This window comes from Gasterosteus aculeatus, chromosome 16 (assembly GCF_964276395.1).
Source record: "Gasterosteus aculeatus chromosome 16, fGasAcu3.hap1.1, whole genome shotgun sequence".
NCBI lineage: Eukaryota > Metazoa > Chordata > Actinopteri > Perciformes > Gasterosteidae > Gasterosteus > Gasterosteus aculeatus.
The window spans coordinates 2,586,717-2,610,962 of record NC_135704.1 but is presented as its reverse complement, the minus strand read 5'-3'; the positions used below and the strand labels follow the sequence as shown (position 1 = coordinate 2,610,962).

At 47.2% G+C, this 24,246-nt stretch overlaps 1 protein-coding gene across 38 annotated transcripts in view; it reads right to left on the bottom strand.

The window, feature by feature from the left end:
* Positions 1 to 1,174: 1,174 nt before the first annotated feature.
* Positions 1,175 to 24,246, bottom strand: part of lrrfip1a (leucine rich repeat (in FLII) interacting protein 1a) — a 37,114-nt gene continuing 14,042 nt past the window's right edge. The window contains exons 2-29 of one of the 38 annotated variants that reach the window (XM_040200956.2): positions 22,387 to 22,473; positions 18,256 to 18,273; positions 18,024 to 18,095; positions 17,159 to 17,200; positions 16,885 to 16,935; positions 16,707 to 16,742; positions 15,611 to 15,658; positions 15,491 to 15,532; positions 15,346 to 15,402; positions 15,071 to 15,130; positions 14,236 to 14,301; positions 14,037 to 14,069; positions 13,757 to 13,819; positions 13,262 to 13,339; positions 12,804 to 12,902; positions 12,432 to 12,458; positions 10,453 to 10,578; positions 9,858 to 9,929; positions 8,989 to 9,159; positions 8,469 to 8,561; positions 8,159 to 8,251; positions 7,877 to 7,969; positions 7,521 to 7,665; positions 2,920 to 2,969; positions 2,468 to 2,588; positions 2,265 to 2,344; positions 2,081 to 2,185; positions 1,175 to 1,973 (exon numbers count right to left, since the gene is read on the bottom strand). In XM_040200956.2, coding sequence (XP_040056890.1) covers positions 1,866 to 1,973; positions 2,081 to 2,185; positions 2,265 to 2,344; positions 2,468 to 2,588; positions 2,920 to 2,969; positions 7,521 to 7,665; positions 7,877 to 7,969; positions 8,159 to 8,251; positions 8,469 to 8,561; positions 8,989 to 9,159; positions 9,858 to 9,929; positions 10,453 to 10,578; positions 12,432 to 12,458; positions 12,804 to 12,902; positions 13,262 to 13,339; positions 13,757 to 13,819; positions 14,037 to 14,069; positions 14,236 to 14,301; positions 15,071 to 15,130; positions 15,346 to 15,402; positions 15,491 to 15,532; positions 15,611 to 15,658; positions 16,707 to 16,742; positions 16,885 to 16,935; positions 17,159 to 17,200; positions 18,024 to 18,095; positions 18,256 to 18,273; positions 22,387 to 22,473 — 2,136 coding nt within the window. In that variant the 3' untranslated portion in view covers positions 1,175 to 1,865. Of the gene's footprint in view, positions 1,974 to 2,080; positions 2,186 to 2,264; positions 2,345 to 2,467; positions 2,589 to 2,919; positions 2,970 to 3,369; positions 6,472 to 7,520; positions 7,666 to 7,876; positions 7,970 to 8,158; positions 8,252 to 8,468; positions 8,562 to 8,988; positions 9,160 to 9,857; positions 9,930 to 10,452; positions 10,579 to 12,431; positions 12,459 to 12,803; positions 12,903 to 13,261; positions 13,340 to 13,756; positions 13,820 to 14,036; positions 14,070 to 14,235; positions 14,302 to 15,070; positions 15,131 to 15,345; positions 15,403 to 15,490; positions 15,533 to 15,610; positions 15,659 to 16,706; positions 16,743 to 16,884; positions 16,936 to 17,158; positions 17,201 to 18,023; positions 18,096 to 18,255; positions 18,274 to 20,243; positions 20,734 to 22,386; positions 22,474 to 24,246 lie in introns of those variants that run through there. The other 37 variants (XM_040200957.2, XM_078090694.1, XM_078090696.1 and 34 more) reach the window with 37 other exon arrangements.

The window sequence follows — 24,246 nt, the reverse complement described above, 5'->3', positions numbered from 1 at the left end:
TCTACACCCAGAGCACCTCCGTAGTGAACGATTTATCAATTTTATTACTGTCGGACTCCTTCCGATGCATAAGGCTGTACACTAACGGGTATGAAGTGTACTAACAACAAACTAAGCAAATAGGTAAGATCTTTCATATATTACCTAACAAGAAAAGGTTACACAAGTCCACAGTCACAGAGAGCCAAAGGGCGGATGTGTGTTATAATGGGAGACGTGTTGTGTGGAGTCAAGTGTTGAAAAGCTTAAACCGTCCTCATGCTGCTGGTTGAACTCTTATTTTCTGTTAGGCTTTGACCTAAAAGAAAAAAAATATTCGGGTTGGAATAAGACTTGAAACCAGAGATTGAGATCGATTGGTCTCGATGCTGAGTCATTTCCTCAGACTTCCACCCGACCACACTTTTCTGCAAAGGGAGTCGCCCCCTGATGGTCAATGGAAAGAATGCAGGTTTAAGACAAATCGTAAACGCACAACCACGTAGCAACAGAAATAACACGGTGTTGTGTAAATAAAAGAAATAGCTTAAGATAATTTAATAGAAGCACAAGTTATAGAACATGGAGGGGGGGCATCGTCTCCAGTCAGAACCAAAAGTCGCCTCCTGAATGGGGAAAAATGGTCTGAAGACGCTGAGGTTTCACCACATCATCCCATCAGATATCTGTGGAGCACCCTTCACATATTCACCTTCAAGTGGTTTATAAAAGTCTGCATTGTTTCAGAATTTGATGCATACATCCTCAAAACCAATGTTTTCTTAATAATCTTGCATGTTATAACTCAATGCTTTCATAATAGACCAATAGGTATGTCCTTATATAATCAGTTCATTTATACAATAACCTTGTATTATGAATGTGCATACAAAGAATCATCAATACAAATGTAAGGTGTAATATTCTATACTAGTGTAGAGTATCTCCAAGATGAGCAGTTTCATTAAAATGTTACTATTTTTAAACTAATTTCAGACGTGGGCTCTTCTTCTCGGCGGCACCAATGAGCTGCTGTACTTCACGGACTGAATGAAGAAATCAGAAGCTCAGGCCTCCAAACTACCGTCTAAAAGCTGGAGAATGAACCGCCAGGCTCCGCCCCCAACGGACAGCGGCGTCACACCAGGAGGACAAAGAAAACCATGTTCAAAAGGAAACGTTTAGGACGCATGTGTGCGCACATACCAATATGGCTGGAGCTTTTATTGCACAAAAGATGACAGTTGAAGTTCCGTTACAAACAAATCAAAGCTTTGTAAACAGTGAAGCAGCTCTGAGCCCCCGTCGCCACACGCGTGTTCACCGGCGCTCAGCAAGTAAGTGTCCACGAGAGACAACCAGTGAGTGCCTACAAGAAGCAGAGGGAGGCTGGGACACGGGAGGGCGGGGACACGCTGGGACACAGGAAGGGTTTAATGATTTTAAAAAACCCATTAAAAAAGTTTGGCTTTGAACTCAAATGAGAAGGACACCCTTTAGTTTGCTCTCTTTCACTCAGGACGAACGCAAAGCTTTGATCGCGGTCTCGGGTCGTGGACGCGGCACTCGGATCACTAAGTCTCACTGTCCTCCATGTGAGCTAGACAAGTGGATATGTTGACTCTTGAGTCCCGGGACTGTCCTTGTGGCGCGTCCCCCTTCCAGCGGAGCAGTTCAGGGGGTCCACAGAGCGCCCCCCCCCCCACTCCATGTACGTGATGGGGACAGCGCTTGTCATTGGACAGAAAACAGACAGAAATGGCACATTGCTTGTTGTTCTCTATTCTACATGTAAATAGGATTTAGGATTTTTTTGTTGGCGGTGAGGCAGAAGGAAGAAGCCGGAGACGCAGCACGAGTCTTTTCCAGGAGATGAGGCGGCGTCTCTATGGCGTCTGTGCCATGCCGCGACTAGACTTGATCTTCTCCAGTCTTTTAGAGAGGTGACTGTTGTTGGACTCGAGTTCATCGACCTTGTCCAGTGCCGTTCGCAGCTGTTGGATCACACAAGAGGCGGGGCGGGGGGGAGGGGGGTAAATTAGAACAGAGCCTGCTCAAAGGTCCTGCTCGTCTTTCTGTCGTTACGGTGAAAGTAAACTACCTCTCTCTGTAGTTTCCGTTTCTCCGCCTTCAGCTCGTCCTCCACCTTCTCTGCATTCTCTGCTGCAGACTTGTAGCGCAGCACCTGACCCTCGAGTCGGGTCACCTGGAAGCCCCCAACAATACATAAACAACCACTTCTCAGGCGACAATAGTCGCAATGAGTCAGGATTGTTCGGTCTTACATTTTGTTCCAAGGCGGTCACTTCCTGCTCGGTCTTCACAAGCTTGAACTTAAAGTCACTTATTTGCCTGCTCGAGTCTCCTGGAAAGATTTAGCAAAAGCAAATACGGTAGAGGATTTAATAGCCAAGAGCAATAGACACATACACCAAGTATACATGTACTGTATAGGTTTATATGCAATAGTTCTCATCTGTTCACTCACTCTGCAGTTCTATCAAGTTCGGATCGTTGCCGTTCTCCAGAATCTCTCCGTCCGGGCTCACACTGCTGTCGGTGCCGTTCCGTTGTGTCTTCAGATCCAGCTGGGACTTCAGCTTCTTCACCTGCAGGAGGAGTCATTAACGCATCAGCTCAATGACCAAAACCCGGCTGCTGCTGACGCCACATCTCTTCATAAAGCCCTCATACTGCAGGTATCACAACTTGTGCACTTGGACTATTTTCAGAGGACTGATACACACCTGATGCTATAGTGAGTATTTAGGCCGGAACTCTAAATAAACTACAGTGTGCTCATGTCCATGGTGGTCAAGGAACAGGACTCATGGGTTTCATTTAAATAGAAATATTTGATATTCCAAATGTTATAAAAAGTTTTTAGTTTTCTTTGCTTTTTGGACAAGCTACGATTTGGAAAACAAATCAAGGACACACCTGCTCGATCATTTTTTCCCGCTCGTCCACCAGCTTCCTCAGGCGAATCTCTGAGAGACAAAACACACGTTAGAGATCACGCACAGATTATTTATGCAAATGGAGCATTGTGCGTCACAAAAACCTCTCAGACAACGATCACCACTGTTGCCATCCGTCTTTGAATATAAAGTAGTTCACATACCAGGAGTGGGAGGAGCCAAGGAGAGGTGGGAGTGCTGGGGGGAGGTTGATGCATGCAACAGCGCAGGCTTCCATGGGGGAGGGACGGAGTGGAGTGGGTGTGGCGAGGGGGGGTTGTGGGGGGGGGGGGGTTGGTTAGCATGCACAAATTGTGAAGAAGCGGGTCAATGCAAGAGCACATTCCCACTACGGTACAAGACACAACAACGCATGAGACATTATGCACTCTGCTCATTTCCAAACAAAAAATGCATTTGGATCAACTCGTCAAGGTGGTAACAGCAGGCGGTTTATTGGCATTTTGGCAACAAAATAAAATGCACGTATCAAACATGTCCCATTATTGTCCATGGAAATGGATCTCAAACAGCAGTTGTATCACTCCCTGAGAACAGATCAGGGTCTCCAAGCACTCAAACTAGAATTACAGCTGCAACATGTAAAAGCTTGTTTACTTATAAATGAAGAATTAACATACGTTATTTTAATTATACACCCGTGGAATGAATAAGTCAAGTTATTGCATGAAAAAGTGACGCGATGTTGTCTATCCGAGACGCATAACCAGCAGCAGCGTGATAAATGTGCAATAATAACAATTTATGTCACATGACGTAGCAGGGGGAGTATTGTCCAGTAGATCCACCATCACCGTGGGCACGCAGGTTACGCTCTGGGGACAAATGTCCTTTAGACGGCCAACATGCACTCAAATGGAATGATTTACAAACACATTCATTTTGGAAAGGTTATATTAAAGGGGCAAGCGAAGACGGATGAAGTGATTATATCTCTACTACAAACCCTCTCTACACTAAGACATCTTGCAGTCCTCTTTGCCCTTGCCCTTGCCTCTCTTGTTGTTCCTCTTCACATCTTTCCCTGCCTGCTGGGGCTCCTTACTGCTGCCCCCCTCTTCTGCCCTACGAGGGAGATCTTCATGCTTAGCGGCGTCGAGTCCTTCCTCTACGGGCAGAGGCGCCACCTGGTCGATGTCCTCTGCAACAACACACACTTCTCCTTCCTCGGGAATGTGCCCGGCCTCATCTCCTTCCTCTGGAACCGCTGTCTGCTTTTCACACACGCGTTCCACACTTCCCCTCTGCTGAGACAAGGCGTCCTCCTGGGAGTTTGAGTTGTCTGGAGGTCCGGTGTCTCTGGAGTCTCCCTGGTGGCCCCCATCGACCGGGCCTTCTGCTGGCTCTTCTGCGCCATCCTCACCGGTCAAACCAGTGTTGTTGCTTTCGTCCGGCATGACTTCAACGCCCTCCTCCACTTCTTCCTGACTCAGGTTTCCCAGGAGACTTGTTCCCACGGCCGCCTCCACCTCCATGTCGTCGAAATCAAAAGATAGGCCTTCATCCTCTTCATCGGCATCCCGCGGGGTGGGATGAGATGGATCTTTATCCTCGGGCTCGTCTTTGACGGGTTCATGTGGTTGCGGCGTCTCGTTTGAGCTCATTTGGTTTCCACGTTCTGGATTAGCTCGGCGGTCTTGCTCCGGTGACGAACACATCTCCGTAGCTCCTTTGGGAGAGTCTGGCATTTGCGACGCGTCTATAGTATTGCTCTTTTCTGTCTCAGAGGACTCGTCCTGGCTTTGTACGTGACCCAGTTGTTCAGCCTGTGCTGCTCCCACAGTCTCTAACAGACTCACAGAGTCCAATGCATCAGGGTTGATTGTTAATGATGCACAACTGTCCCCACTTTCAGTAGGCGACTGGTCTGGCTCCACTAGATCTTCGTCGTCCCCCAAGCCTCGGTCCAGCTCCTGCTCTTTGGTCGCGTCTGCTATTAGCTCTGAATCTCCCCCATGAGGACGTTGAGCAGGAGAGGATTCCTGCTCAGTCTCTGCGTCGTCGTTGAGCGTCTCGGTGGTCTCCTCCGGACCGCCCCCAGAAACCTCGACGGAAGCGGCAGCGCCGGCCGAGTTCTGTGCTGCAGGCGGCGTTGAGCCAGACGAGCTGTCGGCGGAGACATCGGGGGAGGACTGGGACACAGATTCAGATGGATCAGCAGCAATGTCCCCATTGCTTAGGTAATGCGATTCTTTGTGGTCCTTACTGCTGGTTTCATAGGTGTTCTCGGGGTTATTAGTTGCACATTCAGATTGCATCTCATCGACAGACCCAACTTGATCCTCTACACTACGAACAACACGGGACTCATTGTGGGGAACAGTGGATGAGCCATCAGAAGGGCTGAGGTTGGTCTCTGGAACAGGACTCGTTACACCTCCCACCTCCTCTACTTTGTCAGGTTCCACGTCTCGCTCATCCTTTCTGCAGTTGTTGAGAGTTTCACGGGGAGGAAAGTGTTCAGCGGGAGCCACGGCCTCTTCTTCTTTTACGGTTTCCGTTTCCAGATTTAGTCCCCTGCTGTGTTTGTCTGTAAAAGGATCCATCGTTTCTTCTTCTTCGGGGGATGCCGTAGGTTCTGTTTCCACCTTGTGTTGGTGGTCTTGCTCATCTGGAACAGGTTCCACTGCTGCTTCATTGGTAAAACCGGTTTCCCCGGGTTCTTGATCCACCCGTGACTCACTGAGGGTTTCACTGGCAGAGCCGTGGAGTCCAGGTTCTGCCGGTGTCCCGTTATTTCTTGCAGCTGATTCGCTGTGCATTTCTCGTTTGCCCTTTTCTGGATCAGATCTTTCTTTCTGTTGGTTCTTATCCTCGTGCGTTCCTTTCTTTTTGCCTCGTCTCTTCCTTTTCTTCTTCTTCCCTGAAGCAGCGGCGTCCTGAGGCTGACATTTACCCGGCATCTCCTCCGCCTCGTCGTTCTCTGCCTCGTCTGCCTCCTCGGGCTCATGCTGGTGTTCAGTGTTTGACACGGTCGGGTTGCGCTCATCAGGTAAACTTTCGGTCAAAAGATCTTGGGCAACTTTTTGCTGAGGACATGATTCTGTACTTTGCAGGTTACTCTCTCCGTCTTCCCGTTTGTGGTCTTGTTCCTCTCTATGGTCATCATGATGCGAGTTAACACTTTGGACTTTGGGTTCTGTCTCCCCTACATCTCCCCCTTTGGGGACTTCTGTTATTGGAACATTTCCCACAGAACTGTTTACAATCTCATGAAGCTCAGGACTGCAAACGATTATATCTTTGGCTTCTATGATTGATCCGTCAATAACGTCAACATTTAAGTCCTTGATGAGGACACCGTTATCAACATTGTGTTCTTCTGTATCAGTCTTGTCCTCCTGTAAGCACGTTGCTTGTTCTTTTCCAGATGTCTCCAGTGTGGACCCAGCAGCAGCACAGAGAGCATCACCGCTCGCGTGATGCCGTTTCCCTTCCTCAAACAGCCGATGCTGCTCTGGAGCCGCTTCTTCCTCTCTGCAACTCCTCAACGGAGTCTCCTCCGTGTCGCCTGAGAGATCATGAAGAGTACTCAGTGATGGAGGGACAAAAGGAGAGGACTCAAGAAATGACGCTCAAAACTGTAATCTTCACGAGGAAGTGCATCAGCAGAAGTCAAGGTAAAGCAGAACACCTGATTGGTGCAGTTGAAGAGAAGAAGAAGAGAATCACGGAGCCATGATGACCAAGAGAGGCACGAGAAGAAGAAGAAGAAAGGCAGGAAGAACACCACAAGTACGTTCTTGATTCCCAGCACATCAATCAACAAGAGAAGAATCCGGCAGCTTTGAAGATGTATACGTTATAGTAGGATTATATGTACATATAACTTGTTCCTTACAAATAGTACTTCCATCTAAATCATTATCAAATGCTTTGTAACATAAACCCTGTTGGTGTGAAGTATGTGTTTGCTTAAATGTTGAAAAGACATTTTGCAAGAGAAACAAATCAAAAGCCAACACATTGGTAATGAAAACAAGGGTGAAAAGGGTGAGGAGGCCCCAGGGGCCCAGAAGCATGCCGAGCTTGTAAGTCTGAACAGGAAATGAAGAGGTTGGATAGATGCTCCCTGAAAGGATAAGGCTGACGTTTCTCTACTACTGTGTGGCTCTCGCCTGGTCGGTAGCACGAGGTCTTTGGCTCCTACGGAGGGAAATCCTAAACTGCTCACGACTGCCTAATGTATTTTTTATAAAGGGATCAGTATTTTGTCAGTGTTCCCGTTGAGCATTGAGAGCTCCACAATAACTACAAAGTTCACCTTGTCGGGGCGGTTTTCTGTTCCATGTAAGTGCCCAACCTCAAGAATAAACGTTCATTCTCCAGACAAATGCAGAACATCACCAGACTTATCCTTTCAGAAAACTGAAAATCACAGTTAAAGAGACTCGACATCCACGAGCACAGTAGTAGTAGAACTGAAGAGTTCATTCCAAATGATAACTCAACTTGTCAGAGAATATCTCCTGGCTTTATATGTTGATTGCATAATATTTCTGTTCCATCACCACTTTAAAGCATTTTGGACTGAAGGCCGTGAGACAGTTTAAGGTTTACCGAGCATGCTGTTCCCCTCCGTCGGGGCGCCCTGAGCGTCTGCAGCCGGTTGAGTGACATGGTCTGCACCGGGGGTCTCGACCACTTCTGCCTCCCCAAGCTCTCCGTTGATGTTGAGATCAGGACCCAGTACGATTCCATGTTTCTAGAAAGAGCGGGAAGGCAAACACACACCTTCACAGTGAGCCACAATGGAAACGCTGCACGTAAATAAAGTAGACCAAATATATTTGAACCATCTATCTTCAATAACGCAGGATATGGTTTTCACTTTAAAGCTTTAGTTACCGTGACAACAATATTCAAAACTTCACCACTTCCCCACAGTACACACACATCGCAGCCTGACTGAGTACCTTCAGAATGTCTTTCAGCTTCACCGTCTCTTCCCTGAGCTCATCTCGCTCAATGCGAATAGCGTCCGTATATTCTTTCTGTCGCTCTAAGGCCTGAGCGGAGCAGCGTGGTGCCAGAGAGACAGGAGAGGAAAGTGGGCCAGAAGAGGAGAGGAAGGGGAAGGAAAAAGCTGGCATTCAGTTTTGTGCAAAGGAAATTCAGATTGCATGAGGTTAAAAGTGAATGCTGAAGAAGATGCACCAAAAGCACAAAACTGCGTGACCAGGGCTCAGAGACCGTACCCCAATCTTCTTATCCTTCCACTCCACCGTCTCCTGCAGGTCAGAGATTTCTCTAACGAAACCTTCCTGCTTGATACGCAGCTGACGGATGTCCTAAACAGCAGCAGAAGGGAAGCAAGGTTGAGATGCAGAGAGAGTAGGAAGGAGACAAGCAGTGCATGCATGTACAGTGTTGAAAGAAAGCGGAGCATTGGAGCCTTTCTAGGTGACTGACAGGTCAAAAGAAGACCTTTTACTTTCTTCCCCTCGGCCTTCTGAACCAATGGGAGGCTCCATTTCTGTACCTTCACACGGGGGGACGAATACTCACATTCAGCAGCTCCTCACTTTGTTTTAGCGTCTCTTTCATTTCAGTGAACTGGAACTGAAGCACAGTGTGGCTGTGTTTCTCTCGCTCGTATTCCTGTGAGGAACAACAGACAGATCGACAATTATTTGTTTTCATTAGAAACACCCAACTCATACACACCCCGTTCCCAAACATCACAGCAATGCTACCGAGGCCGCTGTGGGAGTCACAGTCCTCATTGAAACAGTGTTCAACACTAACCATATAATGGATCCTCCTTCATACAAATATAACGCGTTTTTTACGGTTTTTGTTGTAGTAACACAGACTAAAGAAGCAGAAAGACTAAATTGACAACCCCTCAATGGTGCTGCATTGCTACTGGTGGCATTTTGGGCTGAAAACAGGTCTTTGGTCTACATTGAAGGTCACGGACTAAAACCAAAGCTAGAAAAAAACAACTAAAGGTTGACCAGGCAGCACAGTAACACTCCTCCTTGTTACAGAGCAGGATTAGGAGTTATCGAGAAAGCAGCTGTACCTTGACTTTGTCCTCGTACCCTCGGCGGGACTCAGACAGCAGCTCTTCCAGCTCCATGAGAGAGTCCTTCAGCGTGTCCACCTGGTACATCAGGTTGTTCTTCTCGTTATCCAGCTGGGCATTGGACACCATGGCCTTACGGTACTTCTCCTCCACTTCTCCTAAAGCATCCTGATGTCACGGCACAAACACGAAAGATGAACATTAGTTTGGTGTAACAGGTCGGTGCAGCTCGCAGACAATTCCAGACAACGCAATCGTCTACCTGCACAACTGTGTACCATGTTAAGCGTAGGCTAATACACACACACACACACACAGGACAAAATGAAGTAAGACATGCAATGTGCAGACTAGTCTTCAACAGTTTGCAGAGTTAGAAAACATGAGCCCAGAAAAATTGAAAGAGCCCGACGGCAGCCCAGCATTTGAGCCTCACAAAAGGACTAAAGTCAAATCTTCCATCAAGGCGTCTGATCCCCGAGTCGGTTTGTAGCGGTTCTGCTCCTCTGCTCGGTGTACGTGTGAGTCTCCCTCGCTCCTCTTTTTAGACACACCCAACATTTATTATGCTTATGGAAGACTATCAGTCTCCAGGCGTTTCGCTGAGAGTGAATTAATAACAATCGATCGGAGCTCCCTGACTGCGGTTGTACTTGTACCTCTTCTGGAGCAGCATTCCTAATTCTAAAATGGTTAATGGAGAGCATCAGCGCTCTGTTGGTTTATTGGCTGTATAACTGAATTTGTCTTAACAATTCACTGCATATCTGACCCACTGTGGCAGTAGAAAGGGTTGAACCATCAGAGGAAGTTAGGGACAGCAAACCTATTAGTAAACAGTGACTCAGTCTTTCAAGCTTATATACCTTAACTTCTTTTAGGTTTTGTGTGTACTTGGATTCCACATCTTGAATTTGATCCTTCAGTTCGTGAATCTCCTGGTGAAGAGTCAGCAGCAGTGAGCAGAGAAGCAAACAGTGGAGGTGATGATTCACCGATTAGACCGATGAGAAAAGCAACACAGCGTTTGTAGAAGGAACGAAAATGAGCACGACCGCATTTCAGTCCTCCTGCTACACCGACTCCTCTCCTCTTGTGAGCCTTTAGAGGACTAAAGGGACATCCAGTGACCCTCATGTGTCGTGGAAAATGAAGCTGGGTGGAGAAGTGACTTTGCCTCTTCTACTGTTCTTAGGATTCTTTTAATGTGCAAGTAATTGTGGGTCTATTGGTCAATTTGATGAAGGGCCAGTGTGTAGCACTAGTCAGGATCTATTATCATGAATGGAGTATTTTATGATCACACTGAAAGTAGGAATGGCTGTTTTAGGTATAATGAGCCCTTCATAGCTACGTAGGGGTTGGGGCCTGTTTCTATGGTAGCCCAGATGTGACAAACCAAACGCTTTACTTCTCTGCACGTTAAATACCGCCACAACGTTCACATCTTTTAACCATTACCTTGATTTCCCGTATAGAGGTCTCTGCATCTATAGCAATGGCCGTCTCGCCACTTCCTCTCCGCGAGGAGGTCCCGCCCACCGAGGTGAGGGTCGCTGCTGTCAAGGCAGAAGCTGCTCGCGACCCCTGAGGAAGAAGACATTCATTACACAAATGGCTTTTAGCATTCTGTTAAATCATCAGGACAATTGAAAAGTTTTTTGTTTAATGTTTTTTTTTTAAATGAAAAAGTGTAGCTACACAAACAATGATATCAACGGGGGCCAAAACTATTTTTCACAGGTAAAAAAATGTCCCCGCATTTTATAGAAATGATGAAGGAATAAATATTTGTAAAATATAGATGAAGGAGAGAAACCAGTATAGATCAGAAGCTATATGATGTCCCTTTACACACAGTTATAACAACGACAAAGCAGGCATTTAGGAGCAGGGACAAAGACTTGTACACAGTCAAAATACAGGTTTAGCAAGGTGGTGAAAGATGCTAAACGTCTGCACTCTGAGAAACTTCAACAACAGTTCTACTGCAGATTTCACAGTCAATGTCCTGATTCCATCCCCACAGCTCCACCAAAGCCCAGGATCGCAGGACGTCGCCCTGACCTCTGTAGTCATGAAGTCTTTTGAACGAAGAAGTCCTGTCCCACCCGAAGACCCTCACTGACTCCCCACCCCCCTTGGACTCCCTGCAGTTTCCCTACAGAACCAACAGGTCTGTAGGCGATGCTGTCAACATGGCCCTCCACTTCATGCTGCTCTGCTTTCAACACCATCATCCCGTCTCTGCTGCAGGACAAACTCTCCCAGCTGCACGTTCCCGACTGCACAAGTCATCACTGACTTCCTGTCCGATAGGAAGCAGCACGTGAAGCTGGGGAAACATGTCTCAGCCTCTCGGACAATCAGCACCGGTTCCCCCCAAGGCTGCGTTCTTTCCCCTCTGCTCTTCTCCCTGTACACCAACAGCTGCACCTCCAGTCACCAGTCTGTCAAGCTCCTGAAGTTTGCGGATGACACCACCCTCATCGGACTGATCTCTGGTGGGGACGAGTCCGCCTACAGGTGGGAGTCTGACCATCTGGTGTCGTGGTGCAGCCAGAACAACCAGACAAGACAGTGGAGTTGGTTGTGGATTTCAGGAAGTACAGAGCCCCAACTTCCCCCATCACCCTGTGCGACTCCCCCGTCACCGATGTGGATTCCTTCCTGGGCTCCATCATCACCCAGGACCTCAAGTGTGAGCTGAACAGCTCCATCACCAAGAAGGCTCAGCAGAGGTTGTTCTTCCTGAGGCAGCTGAAGAAATTTAACCTGCCAAAGACGATGATGGTCCACTTCTACACGGCCATCAGAGTCCATCCTCTGCTCCTCCATCACCTTCTGGTACGCTGCAGCCACAGCCAAGGACCAGGGCAGGCTGCAGCGTGTCATCCGCTCTGCAGAGAGGGTGATCGGCTGCAATCTGCCGTCCCTGCAGGACTTTCTAGGACCCTGAAGCGAGCTAAAAAGATGGTAGCAGACCCCTCTCACCCCGGACAAAACCTGTTTGTGCCCCTTCCATCTGGCAGGAGGCTGAGGTCCATCAGGACTAAGACCTCCCGCCACACCAACAGTTTCTTCCTGTCGGCAGTCGGGCTCATCAACAGAGCCGGGATCCCCACTGACTGACTGACATCCCACCGGTCACTCTCTTCACACTCCACATACACTCACAACACAGTTGTGTAGAGTATGGTATTCTGTTCGCTAGTGCACTTTATTTTTAACTTTTATTTTGAATTTATATTCCTTCTTATACTTTCTTTTTAAATAGTTTATTCTATATCCCCTAGCCCTATATTTCATACTATATTTCATGTTGTCTTATCGGTCTTGTCATTGTGTTACTGTCTGATGCACCAACTGACAAGTCAAATTCCTTGTATGTCACTTTTTGCCAATAAATGTTCCTGATTCACAGCATGTGATCCACTCACCTTCTCAAGATAATCTCTGTCCTCCACCTGTTGAGACAAAGAAAAACAGTTAGAGCAAACCGAGGAGACCAGGTGAGGGAGGAAGGATCCCACAATCCTCACAACAGGCACAAAGAATTAACAACGTCATGCAAATAATCTGTGTGCGAAGCATCAAATATCCCTAAAATAAAAGCACACCATCAAACAGATCATGTCACATCTGCAGCTTGTGCCCAAACACACAAAAACACTCGTAGTCCCCACAGTGGACCCAGGAGTTGACCTCTGACACAAACACAGGGTACGATCCGCCCTCCCTGCAGGGTGAAGTGCACAGAAAGGAAAGCAAACAAACAGCAAGTGACCTCCTGCGGCAGCAAAGCCACTCACATGAGGAAAGTCAGGAATAGTAACATCGTCCAGGTCCTGGGGGAGGCCACCGCTACCGGCAGAGCTCCTCAGAAAACTGGCAACGGAGGCGCTGTGTTCCTGCACCGACCACCAGGGGGCGAAGCAGAGCAACAAAAAACATCTAAGCTCGTTTCTCACGTTCTTCTTTCCTATTATAGATCATTGCATCCTATCCCTTGAAAAAAAATGAATGAATTCACTCGTCTCAGTCAGGGTGACATGAAAAGAAAATGAAAAAAAAGGGTTACACACAGGATACCAAGTTTTATACACATCCAACTCTGCAAACCATGCCAAGAAACCATCATGTAATAATGTCTAACAGAGTCCTTTTGACACACAAACTAAATGTTGTACAGTGGGTTCACACACACAAAGCCGTATCTCCCTCTAAACCCCGGGGTTGCAAGTAGGGTGTCTGGGTGGGTGGAGCTCACCACTGGGCTTGCGCGGGCCGAACCAGCCCTGGACGAGGCTCTGGAGCCGGGGCTGCGATAACTAGAGTACTCTAAAGTCTGCAGAGAAAACACACCGTCACGGTTCTGGCTGCAGCTGGAGGCAAAACGCAAACAAGCATGCGCATGCAACGGTTTCAAATTCATCCTCCCATTTGATCTCCTTGGTGCAATGTCTTTGGGTTTAAAGTGCTTCCGGAATAAAATGCATCACTACCATCCTCATCCTCACCCCAACAGCAGCAAACACAGGCTGGAGAGGACCGATGCCCGGATCACAACCCGTTGAAATGTGCATATAAACAGCGCACACAATGACAGATTTAAATCCAATTACATTAAAGTCAGCAACATGAAAAAAAACCACTCAAACGACAACTTAAGGCAAACTCTGCACAGGACTTGTGTGCTTATTTCACACTGGTTCCACTCACTGACTTTAAATGCATCAAACCAACAACTCCAGGGGAGTCTTACACGAGAGCTGGAGCCAGAGACTCGCGTTGACCCGCCGCCGAGGCCGTCTTCATACAAGGAGCTCTGCACAGGTCACACAAACAGTGCATCAGTACGCGAACAACGACGCACACACACACACCTTTTCTCCTCATCGGTCTGTGGCTCCATTTACAACCAAAGTCTACTGCGACGTGAATGCTGGCTGAAGTTAAAAAAGGTAGATCTACAAGTGGTGCAGGTTGACAACGCGTGGAAGTTAGAGTGGGTAGAAGCGGAGGTGGAAATGAATGGAACCAACCCTGCGATGGAGCTGACTGAGTGACCTGCAGGACTGAGAGCAGAGGAGGGAGTCTGGAGTAAGGAGCTGCTTTAGCTTGTGAAACTTGAAGGAGTATTTAACGCTGTGTAAGCATATATTCTCATGTCCCCGTCCACAGAGAGGTCAAAGGTCAGCTGGCCACTACAGTACGTTTCTGGTCTTTCGGCCGTGTACAGACCTGGTAGCCATTTCTGGAAGAGGACAGACCATTGAAGTTGTACAAGTCTGAGGAAGCATAAGACGCCTGAAATGAGGAAAGAGGAAACACGAGTAAGGAGCAAAGAGAAGGACGCCCAACTTGACATTCATCTCTGGAGGTCATAAGTGCAGCTCGTTTTGTATACAGAAAGAAATCAGCATGCTCGCCAAAAGGCTTAAGATATGAACGGATTGTTTAAAAGAAATGTTACAGGACTGGTGATCACAAACACACAGAAATAAATGACATAGATGCACCTCCATGTCTCCTTGGGGGAAACACAGGAGTGTGTGTGGGACCTGTTAAGAACGCACCACAAGCCTCTATGAACATTATATTTTAACACCACCACTGCTGGAAAGCTACGGAAGCCCTAAAGGGACATGATTCAAACAAGCTTTTTTATCTCTTATGATGTAGTTGACTTCACGACGTCAGTCTACAAACTGAAAATGAAGCATGATTGCTCTTAATTAGCAGATATGTATTTCACGGTACGGTAAGTATGTAAAATGTCATGATTTAGTGTTTGGATTCATTCAAGTAACCCAATAAATCAAAAGGTAGAGTCATTTACCACACGTTGTGATATTTTAGGGTCACTACTACTGAATATAATCCAGTACACCTGATGAATTTGTACCATTGTTAACAGCTTATCTTGACGTAGCCGCATATGTATCCTTCCAGTAACCTCAACAAGGTCATCACTGTCCAAATTAAATGTTAAATACATTTAAGGTCAAGTGATTTGACCCAAACATTGCAAGTAATACGAGGGAGATGTTAGGACATTCTCTGCGATGCCACCCACCGGCCGCAGGTCTAGTCTGGAGGCACGAGACACCCGGGTGTCATCACTCAGTCTGGAGCTCTGAGAGGGGAGGGGGGGGGGGGGCACAGGTGATAATATCAAACACCACCCTGACAGCACATCTCATAGTGTCAACGCTTCGCAGGCTGGTAGTTGTTTATACGGACGATTATAAGTCATTTGTTCGGCAGCTCTCCTTCCACATGCAACAACCAACGGCATCAAAGTAGCCAGGTATCCCCAAGGGTCAGCTACTGGACGGGGGCAACACGCACCGTGAGGTCGAGCCTGGAGGAGCGAGACGCTCTGCTTTCATCACTGAGTCTTGAGCTCTGAGAGCACGACAGAGAGGAGGCTGATGAGTGACAGGGGGTCTAGAAACGCACTGCAACAGGCTGCATGCAACACACGGCTACTGACCCTGCTGGAGAGGACGCTGCAGTCGTCATCACAGACGCTCCTCTGAGAACAAAGAACAGCGATCACAAACACGCCTCGCTTCGGGACACTTTGTGCATCACAGGAGGAAGTTTTACATACATCTTTGTGCTTATGCTTCTTCTTTTTCTTTGACTTCTTAATTGAGTCCTTAGAGAGAAAGAACATTGGTGGTACATTCACAGTAACCACATTTTCACAAGTTAGCGTCATCGGGAACACGTCACACGGCGAATGCAAAGGGGCACTTTGGAGCCGTCATCTCTGCCCTCTTCAAGGCCACAGGCCTCCTACAGACCTTGCAGATCAACTGGGTGGTTTGTTTATGTTATTTTGGGACTTAAGTTGGACAATAACACTAACTAAGCGATGATTGGAGCGGTAGATCAGAAGCTCCTGTGTTCTGCCACATTCAGACATCGTTTTGGTCTTGTGGGTTTGAGGAGAGGTGTATAGAATACGGGTGGTTGGGATGACGTTGGTTCCACAGTGGAAAAAGGCCGTCTACTGGAAAGAGAAGTGGTGAAAGTAAAAAAACGTAATGTTTTGCAGCTGTCTTGTTGGGCTCCTGTGCACAGCAGTACACGTTTGTGCTCCTGTGCTAGAACTCCTTCAGGTTCTGCAGACTCCCTCCACGGTCAGCAATACACAGACTGTGGAGGCGTCCCAAATACTGCCCCACTCCACCATCAAGCGAGAACACCAAACAAACCGATTCAGCGATTAAACGCTCTGAGCCAAACATCCTGGATGTCCTGTACTCATGAGAATGATTAATATGAAACATGTTTCCACATTACACAGCACAAAAGAAAGGCAGTGAACCTAAAATAGAGCGTGCTGTGTTTTGGTTGGATCATGGCGGCTCTTTGGCACACAGCGTTCTTCTCGCCAAAACCAAAATGTAACTTGATAGTCAAGGCTCCCGTGTGCACATCAGCGAACATAATCCCATGATGGGATTACCAACACGGGGAGTTAGTCAACAATCACGCTCCATTCCAGCATATTCCTCATCGCATTAGCTCACTAAATTGGAACTATTACTATAGAATCCATAAAGAACTTTGACAGGCAATGGAGAGACTATAAAAGTCAAGCCCATTTGATTCCCTTCTAGAGCACACATGCATGCTTCGTGCTACAAAGAGAAACAAGGACAGGCAGTTTTACTCCATGCGTTCTCAAATACTCTTACCCCTCCACCATGAGCCCCAACCGCATCGAGATCAGACTGTGCAAGAGAATCATCATCATCATCCCCATGTGTCACACAAACTGACAGCACTGGGTTAAGCGATCAAGACCGCCACAAGGTCCGTCTCTGATATTGATAAAGCAGAATTGAGGGAATGTGCCGTTTGAGTGATACTGACCCTGACGCTGCCCCGGCTTCCCACCGACATCCGCTCATCGTCGTCTGAGAGCTGTGAGGGACAGATTGAAACGGATGGTTAGGGGTTTATGAACTGCTCAGCCTGTGTGTGCGTGACAGGACGTAGAAAATAAACAGTAGTCGGTTTCTCTTTTCTAAATGGTCATTATGAATCCATCAACCTGAACACTACAGTACAAACATTCATTCAACTTTTTCCCGGTGTGGGAGGAGCAGGCTACAGAGGAGACGCAGGCAGAGGGAGGGCTACAAACCGTTTGTATGCGTGAAGAACGAGAGTACCTCTCACTGTCCTCCTGGATGACGGAGGGGAGGGGAGGAGGTGCAGAGGAGGAGAGAGAGATCAATGAGACAGATGGATGAGGGCGGTAGAGGCCTGAATGACCTTTAAGGTCAGCAACGTGACACGTTTCCATTCCGCCAAGTAGATTTAAAAAGTTTAAATCATTTCAACAATTTCCGTTTTTGTTTGGTATTAGGATCGGGATATGTCATGACATTTCATCATTTTGGGAAACTCATTCAACAGATGTGACATTTGGCCAAATGAAGACATGGGAGACAAAATTGGACACCAGGTTGCAGGACGGACTTTTGACTTCATTTAAACACATTTGTACAATTCCTGCAATAAACAAATCCAGATCACTTTCATCCAGACATGCATGTTCTTAAAACACACCACTCAGAGACAGTAATCTAGCAGACACCCAGAAACAGATTGACGAGCATGAAGGGAATCACTTAAAACACTCTGCAGTTAGTCCAATGAAAAGCCACACACATATGAGTAGGAGTGCATACGAGTACCCCGTATCCGGCCGGTGCAGGACAAGTCCAACAAAGTGACCAAAGTGGGGAATTCAACACAGTAAATCCCATGCAGAGCCACACCAAAGGGGCAGATGGTCCGGCTGATTCAAAGCCATCGGCCACCCCGCTCCTGACAATAAGTGGATTATCGTTAATGGCCAAGCTTTGATTCTTTATAATCTGTTATTTTCTAAAAAGGCTCAACAGGAATTATGTGAAATTCAAAAGCAGACTGCACGGTGCCACAGAAACACATGCACAGGCTTTAGGGTTTCTAGCGCCGTCATCAGAGCACAGACACTGTACCATCCACTGTTCAATATCTCCCCATTTGCTGTCTGTGCGGTCGTCTAATTTGGTGTCCAAGCCATAATATTTCTAAGAAGGGACGGGAGGTGAAAAAGAGAAAACAGGACACAGAACACAGGTAAACACACTTCTATTATTTTCTTGGGCAAAATTCAAAGCCGGGAATAATGTCATGACCATGCAGAAATCCAATGATGTCTGAGGTGGAAACCAGCAAGAGGATGCCTACCTTCTGCACCTGAAAGATCTACGCCGATGAGGAGGAAGGTGGGAGGGGATTGACAGGGTGAAGTAAAAGGAGAGAAACCAGCATCAGGAATGACATGAGAAGACAGACATGTGAACCATGGGACGGATCAGAGACAGACAGGACGTACAGAGGCGGGTCTCAGGAATGGGAGGTACCTTCTGCTCACCAGCCAATGATAACCGACCCAAGAACAGTGGAAGACCGGCGAGGCTCCCGTACAGGGTTCTTCCCATGGTTCCTTTAGGTCGACGTCAGTTAGCCCAAAATATGTTCCCACGACTACAGATTAATGCGTCTCATACACCCTGGAAGACCTGAAGATCCGAGACCAGCCGCGGGATTAACACGCAACAACAATCAACACGGACACCTTGTCCACTAGATTTCTGTTTGAAGGTGTCACGTGACCAAAGTACCCAACGGCTGCGCGGTGTGAGTTTTTGACAATCAATGGAATAGAGTTACGTCTCACTGGATTAAACCATAAGTGAAGCGCGGTCTCGACAAAAGGAGATAGAGTAGGACACCCTCCATCCTTTGAGTCCTTGGATTGGACTCCTCTCTACTCTAATTGCCCAACTATGATGAAGTTCTAATGGTGGGAGATTTCAATAAACACGTCTCCTGTCCTGATAATCCTTCAGCCAGTTCTTGAACATTGATGAGTAGTTATACAAGCAGAGCTTCTCACAATCAGAGCCAAACCCTTTATCTTTTCAGGAGGTGTTATTGGACGATCAGATGGAAATGGATCAGGTTGATGGGTCATGCGTCCAAACACACCACCTGCATAATTTCCCTCACTTGTGTATACTCTGGTTTCAGATACGTCAGAGGAACTAAGGCAGGAATGCCAGTTTATCACCGGGTGCCCAGATTCAATTCATAGAACGGCTTCAGGTTAAGTACATTACATGAAATCACAGTTTGTGTCATAAAATATGCAACAGCTCCTTTTTTCAATGTGAAATGGATATTTTCTTTTTTAGCTCTGCTGCATCTCCTGAGTTCATCCTTCCATCCACCTTACCAGCACAGCCTCTCGGCTCTCGGCTGACCTCGGCATGCATGAGCACGCCCAGCTCATTGATGTGAGTCTGAATGCACAGCTTCAGTCGAGAGGAGCGTTCACGGCCGGCGCGGCAGCAGACTCAACAGCGGGCCCCCTGGTCCAGTCATGGAAACAAAGTCCCCCCCCCCCTTATAAGCAGGGGACACCGAACATAGAGCTTGGGCTCATTTCTAAAGGGTCTCACTGGGACTATGCGATATTCCGTTTCAACCGGTCTAACATTTCCATACAGTAGGAATTTGTCACACAGCCGTAACAACGGTTACAGATCAGCAGAACATATTGTTCACCGCTCACTACCAAGCGTGCAGCAGGCTACTTGTCGTACGTGTATTGAGATTGTTATAAAGTTATACCATTACTCAATTAACGCGCAAGTAACGCTCTGTAACAGGGTAGAACACCGCGACACAACAGTCGGAGATAAACATGCTGTTTCCAGCTCGCCGGTATCACAACAAGAAACTCCGTCACTCCATTAAAAAACTGAAAAGAGCGATAGGTCTCACCATGAGTAGTGAGATGTTGTGATCGTGATGTGTTAGAATAAAGAAATGCACCAGGTTCCCATTAATTCTGCGCAAAACATCCCTGTTTATTTTTCTCTCATCATTACAGAGAAAAATAAACACCACGGGCCTTTAGAGCAATGGAATGCATTGCTACATGAGATCTGAATATCTCACTCTGTTTCCACCTCGTGCCTGCAAAAAGATGGCAGAAAAGTAAGAGGTGGTGGATAAGAAAATAAAGGTCTATGCATAGTGCAAAGCAGATCAGCACCTGACCAGCGGGATCTTGTTTACTTATCTCCAATTACGAGTCTGGACAACCAATTAGCGTGAGCTAAGTTGGACAACCGGTTGCACATTTGCACCAGTTCCGCTCAACTCACCGAGTTCCCCTTCCTGATCGGGGGGGTTCTCGGGCGCCCGATGAGGGCGGCCCTTAGCCCCCTCCCCGCAAGCCGACGCCCGGCCGTCCTGCTGCCCTCAGGGAGCCAGCAAAGGTTGCATCCTCCAGCAGTCAGCAGGTAACACCGCGGCCGGTCATGTAGGAGGGATTACAACGGACCCACAGGTTTGAGCTCGGACCAAAGCAAACCAACAACAGCGTCCGGTTCGCTGCTACGCGGCCGATAATCCCCCGTCAAGTTCCGTCTTCGACAGGCTAGAAAAACGTCCCAAAGTCCCCGAGGTGGCTGTGAGAGCCGCGGCCCATCGCTTCCGTCAGCACCACGGCGACAACAACCGCTCCACCGGGCTGGACGGAGGAACACACACACACACACACACACCGCTAAGCTACTTTGGAACTCTGCTAAGGGGTTTAAGGGAGACACAAACACGCACACAGCTTAACAATGCGTATGGCCGCTGTGTTTATGTGTGCGCACACAGATTGTTACCGTTGTTGCTCCACACCGGTGTTTCTATTGCTAAATAATTGCTCGGAAATGCTGATTATCTCAGTGGGCCTTATTGGGAAAAGCGTTCACTATAAATCAGACGCATTGTTCTGGAGATAATTGATCATCTCATGGAGTGATTTGAATTCTATTTTTACAATAATGTGATGAAGTAACTTTTTCTGGTATATAATTCACAAGATTTGTGCTGACTGCAGAATGTCCACAGACATTTCCGTCAAAAGGCCACGAGAGCTACATGTAAATACAGTTTGAGAGGTTTTAACTTCCCGATTGTCTCCGGACACCTGTGAGCAACGATTAACGGTTACATTTTGACTGATGAGTGCCGATTATTCGAGTGGAGGGGATTGAACGGGCTAAGAAAGGCGAGATGGGAAATACACAATGACCAGAACCAGGGAAGAGGAACCCGAGTAAGTGGTGCACAGGTCAGCGCACCACTGACCTAGAGTCTCCAACAGAACAAAGGCCTTGTTATTCCTGGAGGAAATCATCCAATCAGAGGCGGATATCGAGTGCACAGGCTACGCTAAAACAACCATGATGGCTTAATGGAGATTTTGGCCAAATTTAAAACTGTTCTACCACAAGTGTGTGTTACAGATACTGTGAGTAATTGTTCTCCTGTGGTTATTGACACACGATGGTTAAACCACATGAAGGAGTGACATTCTGCTTTTGGTCTTTCATCTCCACATCCTGCAGACATCGTCAAGAACAGATCCAATCAAATGCCTTGGAAGTTGTATTCTACAGATTTGGCTTGAGATGCAAACGGGTTTAAACCCTTCCGAGAGGAATTAGTGAGCCGCTTTGTGGACATTCATCACATTGCTCTGGCTGACTGTGTGATACACTTTACAGTGGGAAATGACACTATAGGTAGAGCGAAAATAGCTCTCTACCTGGTAAATATTTGCTCAAGCAATGGAGCACGACAGGAATGTTGAATGCGATGTTTGTGTGGCTGAAAACAGAAGGACGGGTTCGGAATGACCATCTGCACTAGAGACAAAGGATCACCTGCATTCCAGAAAGATCACATGTTCAGATGGCCTCAAAGAATCAATCCCTCCGTCAATACGCTCATTTGGGAAATTCCCCTTTCATAGTTTGTGTTTAATAGCTATTTTGATGAAGGTTATGCGATAAGGAGGTGGGTGTTTTATCAATCTCATCCTGAGGCAACGTGCACATTATGCGTTTCTTTCCATTTTCTTGCGTAGTTACTCAGAAAATCCCGACAGTTCTCCTCAGAGCAAAAGTTACAGCGCTGTGATTTCACCTCTGACCCCTAACCTCCCTCTCACCCCACCTGGGATTTAAGACCCCAGCTTAAGAGCATGAAGCACTGCTGGCAGGAAATGCTTTAGGTCTGAACTGGAAACCACAGACTTGTAAGAAGGCTGCAGGAATCCTTTTGATATTCTGGGGTCACGGATAATCGAACTAAGGGACAGCAGCACCTGGTGAGACAAACGTCAACGTAAAAGCGGGACATGAATACGCTGACCCGCCACCAATGCTGAGCTTTATAGAAGGGCTACGGAAAGTGAGACACTTTGCAGGTAGGGTTTGAAACGTGAGCGTGTGTGTGGACTCGTACCTCCTTCTGCTGTCGCTCCAGCTCCTTCATGCGGATCTCTCTGGCCTCGGCCCTGGCCGCCCTCTTGGCTGCCAGCCTGGCCTCGGCCTGAGCGGCAGGCAGAGGGAGAAATAGAAGGAGAGAGCATAGGAAAAAAGAAAAGACAAGTCAGTCAGCTGGAATAAAGTAGTACACATTTATAAATGCTGAACACGCATGTGAGCGGAGGCCCAGTTCCTCGACAGACTTCCTGGGAAGTTGTGTGGGTGACGGCAGGGGAAGAAAATATATTTTTCAAAAGACTCAAGACTGCAGTAACTGACAGTGGACTGGACTCCCAGTATGTGTCCTTTGACTGTATTTAGAAGTTTCTCCCACACTACTCCACTCCCCCGCTGTCTTCACTGGCTACTGTTGGATGGATCGGGTCCAGCTTACATCCAGGACATGGTCAAACCCGACATCCCGACCCGCACTCTCCGCTCTGCATGTGATAAACTGCTCGTCCCTCCTCACTGAGAGCAAAGCACTCGACTAGATCTCCACGCTTTGCCGTCCTTCTCCGAAATGGTGGAAGGAGCTCCCTGAAGACACCAGGACCACAGAGAGCCTTCACATCTTCAGACTAAAGACACACCTCTTCACACTCTACCTCCACTAAAAGACTAACACATTGTAGCACTTAAATTGTACTTGTAACACCACTCATCTATAGCAAATTGGTTTATTTGAGGAAATTGCACTTTCTTGTTCTTCGGAGTTTGTACTCCTATGATTGAATGTATTTATTGCAAGTTGCTTTGGATAAAAGCGTCAGCTAAATGACATGTAATGTGATGTGATACAGCCTGGTGGGGATCTAAAGAGCCATGCAGACATGTACTCATGACAATGTGGAAATGTCCTGTATTTCAAGGCATTCCCTCTGCTCCACTCAGCACTCGGTAACAGCAGAGCCTTCTCCTTAAAAGGACCTGTGAGAGTGCGCATGCTGTGTAAGTGTGTGCTACACAGACCGTTTCCTTCCTCTAGCTCTGTGATCCATACTAAGCGGTTGCAGTTTGTCCGTGCAAGCGTACTAGTGTATTTCCTCCGTGTCAGTCATCGTGAACCACTTAGAGGGAAACACCGAGTCCGTTTGAGATCATCCTGGCCTCCCTGGACCAAATAAATACAGAGAAACACAAAATAGAACCAAATCTGGGGATCGGAGATCCTGACATTGCCCTTCAGTTAAAGAAAAACAAAGGTCACTGAACTAACTTGGAACTGATAAAAATAAAATGGGAAAGAATAACTAATTTTCAATTTTGGTTCAACAGAAGTTAAAGAATATCTATATATTTTTTATAATATGAACATGTTGTCGCACAACCTTGTGAGCAATCAGCCGTTTTCTGTAACTCAATGAGACCTCTGCAGGCTCTACTGGGCGCCAACCTGGTGAGCAAACTTGTACACACATACAGCAATTAACCCCAGAACCGAGCAAGCCTCCATGTTTTACTGCAAGTCTTTTCTTTTTAAAATTATGTTTTGTGAACACCAAGCTCACTTGACAGTTGTGTCTCACCTGTCCAGAGGACATTCTTCCAGAAGCTCGGTGGCTTGTCAATATGCATTTTGGCAAATTCCAGTCTTTGTTTTTTAGGATTTGCTTTCAACAGTGGTGTCCTTGGCCGCCTTCCTCGGTCATCATCTATACTCCGTGTGGAAGTTGTTCTTGGCTCTTTGGTTACCATTCATATTATCCATCTTCAATTTTCATCTTGCAGCCACATCCAGATATCGCTTAGTAAGCAGCCACAGGAACATGTCAAAGGTAAAGGCTTTATCATTGTCTTTGTAATCTCCTGAGATAACTCCTTAGCTTTCTGTGGT